This window comes from Platichthys flesus, chromosome 12 (genome assembly GCF_949316205.1).
Source record: "Platichthys flesus chromosome 12, fPlaFle2.1, whole genome shotgun sequence".
NCBI classification, from domain to species: Eukaryota; Metazoa; Chordata; class Actinopteri; order Pleuronectiformes; family Pleuronectidae; genus Platichthys; species Platichthys flesus.
In genome coordinates this window covers 16,717,801-16,728,284 of record NC_084956.1, presented here as the reverse complement: position 1 = coordinate 16,728,284, position 10,484 = coordinate 16,717,801, and the positions used below count along the sequence as shown (strand labels likewise).

The 10,484-nt window shown below is 43.5% G+C and overlaps 3 protein-coding genes and 1 long non-coding RNA gene across 4 annotated transcripts; 1 reads left to right on the top strand and 3 right to left on the bottom strand.

Moving 5' to 3' along the window:
* The first annotated feature begins 334 nt into the window (after positions 1-334).
* On the top strand, positions 335-3,547 carry LOC133965933 (tripartite motif-containing protein 14-like). Its single transcript, XM_062400538.1, has 6 exons — positions 335-931; positions 1,767-1,862; positions 1,954-2,187; positions 2,308-2,330; positions 2,419-2,552; positions 2,632-3,547. Exons 1-6 carry the CDS (start codon positions 335-337, stop codon positions 3,198-3,200), a joined length of 1,653 nt encoding a protein of 550 aa, XP_062256522.1. The 3' UTR covers positions 3,201-3,547.
* LOC133965934 (uncharacterized) lies at positions 1,131-2,771 on the bottom strand. The gene is made up of 2 exons (XR_009923903.1): positions 2,291-2,771; positions 1,131-2,181 (listed from the first exon to the last, which is right to left on the bottom strand). It is a non-coding gene; the product is annotated as an uncharacterized LOC133965934 (long non-coding RNA).
* Positions 3,548-4,068: 521 nt separating the features above from the next.
* On the bottom strand, positions 4,069-8,151 carry LOC133965932 (hyaluronan-binding protein 2-like). Its single transcript, XM_062400537.1, has 13 exons — positions 8,030-8,151; positions 7,629-7,791; positions 7,349-7,450; positions 6,954-7,064; positions 6,750-6,866; positions 6,536-6,646; positions 6,277-6,448; positions 6,097-6,194; positions 5,566-6,019; positions 5,315-5,457; positions 4,930-5,064; positions 4,605-4,750; positions 4,069-4,486 (listed from the first exon to the last, which is right to left on the bottom strand). Exons 1-13 carry the CDS (start codon positions 8,087-8,089, stop codon positions 4,319-4,321), a joined length of 1,980 nt encoding a protein of 659 aa, XP_062256521.1. The 5' UTR covers positions 8,090-8,151; the 3' UTR covers positions 4,069-4,318.
* LOC133966579 (probable E3 ubiquitin-protein ligase TRIML1) lies at positions 8,030-10,177 on the bottom strand. The gene is made up of 5 exons (XM_062401555.1): positions 10,058-10,177; positions 9,680-9,907; positions 9,519-9,565; positions 9,302-9,444; positions 8,030-9,213 (listed from the first exon to the last, which is right to left on the bottom strand). Exons 1-5 carry the CDS (start codon positions 10,175-10,177, stop codon positions 8,642-8,644), a joined length of 1,110 nt encoding a protein of 369 aa, XP_062257539.1. The 3' UTR covers positions 8,030-8,641.
* Positions 10,178-10,484: the final 307 nt, after the last annotated feature.

Sequence of the window (10,484 nt, the reverse complement as noted above, 5' to 3'; positions counted from 1 at the left end):
TTAGTTCAAATCATTTCGTGAAACCACTTTTCCAAAAATGAACCTTCACATTAAACGAGATTCCATTATCTTTTTATATGAAAGTAATAAGTGGATATTTATTTTTTCTTAATCCAGTTTGTTGAAAATGTGCTGTTCAAGTGCCTGCATGGACGCCTGGAGTCAGTGGTTTGAAATGACCACTGGATCACAATCAACTCATCCTTTGTAATCTGACACTGAGGCACATGAGTGGCGTGTGCGTGCCGAGAGAGGCCTGTGAAACATTCATGAGCAGGAAGGCTGCAGGAGCACAGGAACACACTGAGCTGCCATAACAGGGGCCAGAAGAGCTATGGGGACTGTTGAGGAAACCTTGAAGTGTCCCGTCTGCCAGGATGTCTTCACCGATCCAGTGACACTCCCATGTGGACACGACTTCTGTCTCACCTGTATCCAGACTGTCTGGGAAACCGATGGGCGTAATGAAGGCCCCCACTTCTGTCCCGAGTGTCAGATATTCCTCCCCACTGAGCTGACTGTGGAGATAAACACCACTCTTCAGAGCAAAGTGAAGGACATCACCACAGACGTGCCACCAGTAGCACAGCCACAGGGAGCAGCTCTGAGCAGGGCCCCCAAACCACCTTCAACCGTCCGCTGTGATCACTGTATAGAGACGCCATCGGTGGCCGTGAGGACATGTCTGACGTGTGACGCCTCACTGTGCCAGGCTCACTTCCTGCTGCACGAGCAGAGGTCAGCTCTGAGGGAGCACACGGTTGTGGAGGTGACAGGAGACCCGCTGTCTCTGAAGTGCAGGGAGCACCGTGACGAGCTCAAGCTCTTCTGTATGGAGGAGAAGGTCCCTGTGTGCTGTTTGTGCGTGCTGGTTGGCGTGCACAAGAACCACAAGGCGTCTCAGCTCCACGAGGCCTGCGCACACTTCAAGGTGAACATCAATCTGCTAATTCGACAAATCTCTGTCTGTCTGTCTGTGGCTCAAATTTGTCAGGAAATGTTCATGTACTCAGTTTCACACTTGGTATGTGTATTGTTGGAAATCCAATTTGGACTCACAAGACATTATAACAACTGAAACAAATAGTCAGATAGCCGACAGCAGTGGTTGAAAATTAGGGACTGCTAGATCATTTTGACAATTGGATATATTTGTCATTTCACCATATTGGACTGATACAGGTATTCACAGGTGTCACAGGTGCTGATCTCAACACATGAATTAACATTAATGGAATCACTCCCTCCTTAGCAAATTTTCTTCAAAGTAAAAGCACAATGGTGGTTTTGTTGATGCAGTGCTTTGTATTCAGCTGAATTACAGAGGTTGACTTTGAAAAGTAGTAACCTTGGGTCTGAAGATTATGTTAATTAATCAACTGACTTCTGAAAAAGTAAATAATAAGAAAAAACAGGATCTATTTGATCATGGACACATAACGCCTTCATTGCAGATGAAACAGGGAAGGATGAATACAAAGATTTTCAACATCACTCTGCACCGTAAAATTGTTGTAAAAAATAAAACAATAAAACGTTTTTGTTTATTGGAGAACTGTTTGAGGAGGACTCAGTAATGACAAGAAGTAATTCTGATGTAGCTCCAGTGAATCAACACAAGTCAAGTAAACAGCCCATTCAATATCAGTTAGCATTGATTCGTCATTAGCAAGTGTGCTTTATTTTCTTTCAAATGACATGATGATTACTTAATTTTCTTGTTTGGGTACCCCCTTTCTATAGGCCTGTTATTTTTCTATCTTTAGGGCATGCTAGAGACCACTATGAACCAACTGCTGAAGAGGAGAAGTGAGGCAGAGTTCGCCATCAAGGACTTGGAGTCACTGTACACACAAACAGTGGTGCGATCCACATGAAAGAGTGCTGTTAAACCATTGGTGTTTTATGCACAGAATTCCCCCTTCACTTTATTTAAAATTCTTTATTTCCTAGATGTTTGCTGCAGATTTCAGAGAGAGAATCTCAGACAAGTACAGCAGGATCCGTGTCGTGCTGGATGGCGATGAGCGTCTGATGATGCAGGTTATAGACGCCGAGGAGACATGTATGACAGAGTGGCTGGAAGCCCAGAGGGGCATGATGGAGGCCCAGATTAAAGAGATAGATAGTCTCAGAGCATCCAGTAAGTCGCTCCTCCAGGACACAAATGATCTGCGTTTCCTGCAGGTAGGAACGTGAAGACACTGCGTTACTTGTGACAATGTGAAAGTGTTGTGCAAATGCAGCTTCAACATGTTCTGAGATTGCAATACTCACATTTGTACATTACCTTTTTATTGTCAACAGCAAATCACAGCAAAGAATCTTTGGTCAGTATATCATTCCTCTCTTTTGAATCCAACCTGGCATCTTTTGGTCTGAGTTATGCCCTCTAATGGTTTTCAGTTTCCATTGTAGTGACCCTCTGGATTTAGCACCAATCAAGGAAGTAGACAAGGACCTTTGTGACCCAGAGAAACTAAGAACAGTAGAGAGACTGGTAGACGACCTCTCAGTGGCTCTGTCCCAACACTTTCCACGAATGTGGTCTTGTAAGTGAGGAAACAAATATTGAGCAATCTAAAACCCCCACTATCTCTTTAGTTGTGTAACGAACCTTTGTATTTGCAGATCAAAGTTCTCCTGCTCTGGACTCAATGACAGCTCACCCAAAACTGGAAATAACCCAGGATGGGAAGCAGGTTTACTGGAGGAGAGAGCCTGTCAGTGAGGCTCAGAGCCCTCAACCCTATGACTCCCTGTACAGTGTCCTGGCTCGCGAGAGTTTCGCTTCAGGCCAGCACTACTGGGAGATCATTGTCCAGGAGAAACCCTACTGGCTGATAGGTGTGACTACTGGGCCGGTGGATAAAAAAGATGGAACAAGTCAGACTTCCTCAAGACTGCGCGTGAACAACACATCCTGGTGTATCTACCATGGGGACGGGCAGTACCTGGCATTGCACGATAACCAGGAGAAGCAGCTGTCAGTGGGAAAGAGAGTCAGGAAGCTGGGCATACAGACCAATCTCCAGAAGGGGGAGCTGTCATTCTACGATGCTGATGCAATGACGCTGCTTCACTCCTTCTGTGTGCAGTGCACAGAGCCTCTCTACCCCATGTTAAATCCATGCATTGATGTGAATGGGCTGAATAGGCAGCCTCTTACGATGTTTTGGATCAAGGACCCCTGGGAGTAGCATGCAAACACTGATGGAGGTGAAGACTGAACTTGGGGCCAGCCATAAACTCATCAAACTCTTTTTTTGTCTGCACAAATGTTTTAGCGCGTAAATGTTTTGTTTACATCAAATTACAGAGTGGAGATATTCAACATGCTATTAGTTTGTTTTCCTGTTCAAATAAGCTGTTAAGTAACTATTAGTGTTTGAGACTTGTCTATAGTCATCAAGTATTATAATTTTCATCGTCAAACAGCACTTCTGTTCTGCACTAAAGTCTCTCTAGCTGCTGTCATGTTTGACCTCATGCACTTCATGAAGTAAATGACCCGTGTGTAAACCACTGGCATTTTCTGGCTGTATAATTGGACCCTTAGCTTACTTGACCCTAAAGGACATGCATTTCTTCATTCCTCCAGGGGCCCTGCAGAAGTGCTGGTTTGCAGCAAATGAAAGGTCCTTGGAGGTCAAATACCACTATTTACACATGAAATTATTTTCGACCCACGGTTCGTTTTTTGTGGGTCATCAACAGAACTTCGCCTGATACAATGAGCTGTTAAGCGGTGGTAAGAAAACGAGGGAATGTAACCTAATTCCAATTTGAGCAGGAACTTTGGGAACTCGCTTGTTGTACATTTTATGCCTGTCTGTTGTTTTAAACTAATGTTAGCAAAATTCTCTTGTGCAACTTCTGGTTTCCACTGAGAAAGGTGATTGATCACCTGAACCTTCAGAAAACATGACACTTGGCACTACATAGGACTCACAGGAGTCCCACTTTTAAAAGAGTTTCTTCTTGTTTTCCATTTCAGATCACATTCGGTTAAAATAAAAGTTAATATTGAGAAAAAAGAGGAAATCAAGACACAATGACACATTGATGAACAGTAGAAAGTGCTGACTTTTTTCTTGTGAGCCATATCCAATTTACTAATATCTGATAAACTGACATGACAATGCAAATTAAGTTCAAGGACAGAACCATTTGATAAGGTGCCTTTTGGTGACATTGATGCCTAGTTGACGTAGACCTGAAGAGCAGAATAGAAGATTCAATTGCACAAAATCAAAGAGATACACATGATGAAAGTGACTTTCTACGTTGATAATGGCTGCAGCGGCTGGTTAGTTCCTTATGGAAACGTGGCTTGAGTTTTAGATTTGATCCAGTCCACGAAGTTGGTGACCCGTGTGTAGACCCCAGGGCTGTTCTTCCTCCCACACTGGTCTCCCCAACTGATCAGGCCATAAATAACACTGGAATTATTCTGCTTACAAGTCAGCGGTCCTCCAGAGTCACCCTGAAACAAGAGAAAAACATTGAGCGGATAGAAAATGCACACACTTGCAGAAAACACCTCAGGTAAGTGAGTCATACTGTGAACGATAGCAATTACCAACTCAGATTCGACTACTAACCTGGCAGGAATCCACCCCTCCCTGCAGGTAACCAGCACAGAACATGGTATTGTCCAGATTGTTGCCGTAAACAGCGGGTTCAGAACATTTCTGCTGGTTGATCAGCAGTACATTGGCCTCGAGCAGGTGGTTGGAACCAAACTTAGCTGCAGAGACATGACATATAACAAATGATAACAATAAATGCTAAGTTGCACCTATTTTCATCGCTCACATGCGAATCAATATTCAAGGTTGAAAGACAATGAAATCTTGAAGGCCTATACAGAAATCAAGAGGATGACTTTTTTTTTTTCCCAGCTGGATATGCAAATGGTGGTCTTACAGTTCTCAGTGGCTCCCCATCCAGAAATGGTGCACTCCGTCCCATCAGGCAGTTGGGCATCAGGCAGACAGGCTGTCTTAACAAACTGGGTCTCTCTGGCACAAACTCCATTACTTCCATTCAGCCTCAGCAAGGCTTTGGAGACACAGAAAATGGAAATTTGTACTGTACTTTTACATCACAATCTCATTTTCTCATAACTTTTTGATTCGACAGATTCTGAGTTCATAAGACATATCACAGATTGGACTACTTGAAACCCTCACATCCCATTCTTATCTAAACGAGGAAGTTTCAAGATAGAGAATTAGTGCTCTGTCCCAATTTTGATATTGTTAGTACGATCAGTACAAATTTGACGTGAAATAAGAGAGACATAAATCACCTATGTCGCTGTATACGGCTGTAGGAGTCTCCCTGTAGTTCTCATGCACAATAGCCTCTTCTACTTGTAAGATTTGCTCTGTGAATTCTGTCATGTCCAGAGACAGACCTCCCATAATCACCTGCATGTCCTTTCTGTGTTCACTGTTCAAACACGAACAATGATAAGGATTAGATACACATGAGTGAAGAGAATCAGCCAATGTTTTGTGTCTTTTTTCTTAGATTTGGAGTCATTATGATTGTACTGACATGCAGTGTCCAGCTGTCAGCACCCAGCAGCTGGCAATAAGTACTCCTCCGCACATGTGTCGGAATGGCACGTTGGAGCTCTTTGATCTCACTTGCAAAGACACCTGCCAGGGTAGAGCACCCGGAGGCACCTTCAGACCCCCAAAAACTCGGGTTATTGGCTTTTTAGGCTGAGGCTGCCCGCAGGTAAGGAACTGTGCTGGTGGAACAGTGGAATCAGGAACGGAAGGACTAGCAGTGGGTATGGTAGAAGGTTGCGGGGCCTGGCTGGGCGATAGGGTCATTGGGTATTTGGTAGTTGCAGGGGGTTTGTTAGTTACTATGGGTGTGGTAGTTGTTGGGGGTTGGGTTGGTATTGGCTTGTTGGTTGCAGCGGGTTCAGGTTTTGTAGGTTGTGGTTTGGGGGTAGCGGGACTCTCAGGGACTGCCGAGGTAACTTCAGTTGGCTTCTCATCTGAAAAAAACGACAGGAGAAGATAACACAACTGGTTTTGTCTTGATCAGAAAGCGTTCCGAAGTCTTAAAGCTGACCTGTCGGGTCGGGACACTCTGACACATCACAGTAGTCCCACAGCAACTTCCTCCCTCTTCTGAAGAAACACCAAGGCATTGAGCTGCCATCCGGGTTTCTGCACCAAAGAAAACAAGTTAGATCACATCCTGTTGTAGCTGTTGTCTGCAGTTTGAATAAACTTATCTATCTTCTCTGACCTGCAGAAGTTGTGGGGACCGAGTCCGTCTGGGTCCTCAAAGGCGGTGAAGGGATTCGTCCCTTGATTCAGGATGAAATGTGAGTTCCAGTGGAGGCATTCGTCACCGTCGTCGGTCTCACTCACGTTGCCACGATATGACTCTCCATCGTCCACAAAGCAGTCATCGGGTCCTACGGGATGTACCACGCTCAGTCAGCATTTGAGTTATGATGATGTTGTGATATCTCAGGCTGAATAATGTTCGGTGCAGCATTTACCAACTTGGCAGAAATTTCCTCTGTATCCCTGACTGCACACGCAGTCATAGTCGTTACCATCTATGACGCATTTGCCACCGTTTTTACACGGGCTAGGATCACACAGTTTATCTTTGGAGAAAAACAATAGTCCAGTGTGTAAGCTTGCTTCAAGGAACTGTGGAAAACAGATGCAAAGAGGTGCCCTGTGTTGTTTAGATTAGGAAATACTTACATGTCCTGCAGTTTGGAGGCTGGAAGGGCTCCTTGCACTTGCATTCATAATATGGGGGACTTGACGTCAGAACACATTCACCACGTCCACATAGACCTCTCTTACAAATTTTTTTAGCTGAAAGGATAATGATATAATTTTTCCTTCCGTATAGGTCAACAATTTGCAGTCCAACAACTCAAGAAAAGGGATTTTATTTCAAACCTCTTTCGCATTTCTTTCCTTTGTAAGGTTTGGGACAGTCGCACTTGTATCTGTTCCTGGATTTCAGCTCACACACTCCATTGTTATGGCAAGGGTTTGGGTCGCATGGGCCTGAGACATGAGAAATTAAATATGCATTAAATGAGAGTTTTACAAAGCTGCATAGCTTGTTAATGCATTATTACACAGATCTGTATCAATATTTCTCCTGTAAGGACCCCTGTTGTTTGTTGGTTGTTCTGTTTGTTTTTTAATTAGATTACCACAAAGCATATTATAACATAACATTTTGGGGTGGATATGGATCAGGGGATCAATCAACAAACTCAAGTCAAGCCATTTTCTGAAAAAATAACAGTTTGAAGGAATACATGAGCGTTAATTCTGTCTCTTACCTTCTGTCTCTTGAAGTTTAAAAAGCCATTCTGAAATATGATCATCTTCTTCATCATCATCATCATCATTGCCAGATCCTGGCAGGATCTCAAAGAAGTGGTCTATGGAATAATGTTTTTTCCCCGTTAGGTATAAAGCTATGTTGTATTCCCTTTCTCCTCACCTAATAAATATTCACCGCTTACATGGAAGCATTGTGAAGACTAAGAAGACGCCAAATGTCAAATATAAACATACTCTACAATTTAATGAGCTATAAAAATGAATAGAACAACTTACCGATAATTATGTCTCTAAATCTTGTTTTATTTTTCACACGTCTTTCACTCCAATCACGATCATGACCATGACCATGACCATGACCATGACCATGATGACGACCACCACCATGTCCATGATGCCGCTGCCGATGATGTCCTTTTTTATCCTTTTTTCCTTTCAGCTGAATAGAAAAGAAGTTTCAGATGACTGCCCCACATATGAATCATAAAAAAAGAAAAACAATGTGCAGTTACTTAGAGATATTCTAACATATTCATTAATCTTTTAAAACAAGACAACAAACTCTTGATTTATTCACAGTTAAATCCATTATCAAACATCACAGGATTGTAAATATGAGCCGGTACATTTTCTTAATGATGCACAAGTGCTGTATAATGCATCCAATAAATACATACTTCAGCAGGTATGAGCAGCACCGCTAAGAAGAGGCAGAGGAAGATGAGCTTAAAGTTCATGGTGGGGATCAGACGACATCCAGAAGAGTAAAATGATAGTGTGCTGCCTGGCAGATCACTCACACTCTTGTAAATACACTAACCTTTGATTCGGAGGAGGTTGTTTGGCATCCGTCCCAGCTGCTGAGTCAGAATTATTGATTTTAGCTGTGCTATTGCCTGGTTATCTATGGAAATAAATACAATACTACCAAGTAAAAAAAGCGATTCCTAATCACTTTTAATAATTATGAACATGAAAATCAATATCACTGTCTCAGCCACCTTTGAAATTTATATATATATTTTTTCTTTTTGAAATTCATTCAACTGAGTTTTGAGCAAATTTCCCAAGCCTGCACTTTAGATTGAACCCACAAGCTCAGAGAGCATATTTGCAAAGAGTCCATTGTTTGTTTGAATGTAGACTTTGGATCCACAAACTCAGACCAGGTGCATCTAAGGATAAATTGCCCCTTTTGAAAAAATAGTCTGCATATTTCTGTTAATCTGAAAGCTTAAGACACACACTGGAATGAATGTGTAGTAATTAAAAGTGATTAAAAGGTCTCATCAGAGATCACTGGTGGGAGAAAGAGCACGGCATATTACAATAGGATTTGCATTGGTGCCATTGTGGTCATGTCCAGGACACAGGGCCAGGTGGAGGCCATCTGAGAAGGTTCCCGCACAGAACGAGAACAGCGGCGCCATCTTGTCGGCCTCAAGAAATGTCACCAGTCCTGTGGGTAAGCTGCACATGACACCAACACGACAAAAGCGTTTGGTGAAAGTCAGCTGACGGGGCACTCCTCCGTGCCAGGCTGTGTACTCCCCATCAAAGAACTCCACGCACCAGGAATCGCCGCCCCGGCCCAGCCAGCAGTCCTCTGTGGTGCCCTTGCGAGGGATGGTTGGGTAGGTGATGCCCAGCTCCCAGTAAGTTTTCCCAGTCACGTCCATCTCCCAGTAATGGCGGCCGAAGCTGAAAGTTTGCAAGCTGATGACATTGAGGGTGGTGTCGAAGCGTCCAGGGAGGTCTGGGAGCTGCTGCCAGTCATTTGTGTAGGTAGCACTGTCACCTTGGTGGGAGATGATGAGCTTTGGGTGGGCTGTCTCTGGATCGAGACACACCTCACTGGAATCTGGAGACACAAAATTTAGATTTATATGCAGAAAAGGCAACACACTGAAGATGTCCAGTATAAGCACTATGGAAATAGGTTAACTGACAGCTCTTGATGAGTTTCTTCATTATAGGCGTCTGTGATCGGATTAGCAGAAGCATGTTGTTGGTGAGGCTGAGTATCTGTTCAGCTTTTGCCTCGTCCAGGTTCACGCTACTCGGGTCTGTTGTGCTCAGCAGGTTCATCACTCTGGAGGAGGCAGACAAACATCAGCATTGGCTTCACTCTTAAGCCTTTTTATTAATAATGATTTGAGTCCATACCTGTCTTCTGTCTGCATGTCCTGCTGCTCAGCGTATGAAAAGAAAGACTGAGGAAAAGCAGAAAAAATCAAGATTCATACATTATACAATTCCCACATATGAGACTGTTAATCAAATTAGATCCACAGGGTTTTGCAGCTGTTCAGTTTAATCTCCATTACATCAGGCGGTGTGAGGGTCTGGTCCAGTGCCACACTGAGTCTGGCCAGGTCCTGCTCTATATCCTGGATCAGAGAACAGTTCCTCTCCATCAGTCCATCCAGAGTGGAGACAACAGCCCGTTCCTCCATCTCCAGATGGGACAGGGTCATCCTCAGGTCCTCGTCCAGGACGGCCTGGATCTCCTTATATTTCCTCACGATACTCTCCTTTATCGCTGAGGACTTTTTCTAAGTCAGGGATATATGCATTTATGAGTTTATTATACTTTCTGACCACAGGTGTAATCATAGTGTCAGTGTTTTTGTTGCAGGATAAAAAAGGTGACAAGAAGATTCCATGTTGTGGTAAAATTTCAGAACAGACAAGTGTGCACTCACAGTGATTTCTGATTGTCGGGCTGCCAGCTTCTTCAGTCTGTATTTCACTGCTTCCCTTTGCCTCTTTAAACCCTCCTGATGCTTCTCTAATGTCTCCTGTAGAAAGGGTTGGACACACATTCAGCACAGCTCCGTTCAAAAGCAGTGAGTTGGATCTACAGTCAGGCTCTTTGGGATGAGGCGCGGCCACAGCAGCAGTTTATTATGAGACCTAATGCAGATAGAGTGGAGTTTCTCCCACAGGAGTGAAACAACCATCTTGTCTTCGGTCTTGTTTTGAAGTTTTATCAAAAGGTATATTTCCTTTATTTTGATGGTTAGGTTTCATGTCATTTCACCCTCTCAAGCTGAATTTTTTTTCATCAATGCCATTACATCACTGGCACAGTGCAGAGCTGGGACATGTATTCTAAAAGTTGAAAATCAG

Bases quoted from the DNA above. Each gene is read 5' to 3' on its own strand.
- LOC133965933 (XM_062400538.1), top strand. From the start codon at position 335: ATGGGGACTGTTGAGGAAACCTTGAAGTGTCCCGTCTGCCAGGATGTC. The intron at 1,863-1,953 runs GTGCGATCCACA...TTTATTTCCTAG, and splicing joins CACTGTACACACAAACAGTG to ATGTTTGCTGCAGATTTCAG. The intron at 2,331-2,418 runs GTCAGTATATCA...TTTCCATTGTAG, and splicing joins ATCACAGCAAAGAATCTTTG to TGACCCTCTGGATTTAGCAC.
- LOC133966579 (XM_062401555.1), bottom strand. From the start codon at position 10,177: ATGTGTGTCCAACCCTTTCTACAGGAGACATTAGAGAAGCATCAGGAG. The intron at 9,566-9,679 runs GTAATGGAGATT...GCTTTTCCTCAG, and splicing joins AGACCCTCACACCGCCTGAT to TCTTTCTTTTCATACGCTGA. The intron at 9,214-9,301 runs GTCAGTTAACCT...TTGTGTCTCCAG, and splicing joins GAAGAAACTCATCAAGAGCT to ATTCCAGTGAGGTGTGTCTC.
- LOC133965932 (XM_062400537.1), bottom strand. From the start codon at position 8,089: ATGAACTTTAAGCTCATCTTCCTCTGCCTCTTCTTAGCGGTGCTGCTC. The intron at 5,458-5,565 runs GTCAGTACAATC...GTGTTTGAACAG, and splicing joins CTGACAGCTGGACACTGCAT to TGAACACAGAAAGGACATGC. The intron at 4,487-4,604 runs GTTAGTAGTCGA...CTCTTGTTTCAG, and splicing joins GAGGGGTGGATTCCTGCCAG to GGTGACTCTGGAGGACCGCT.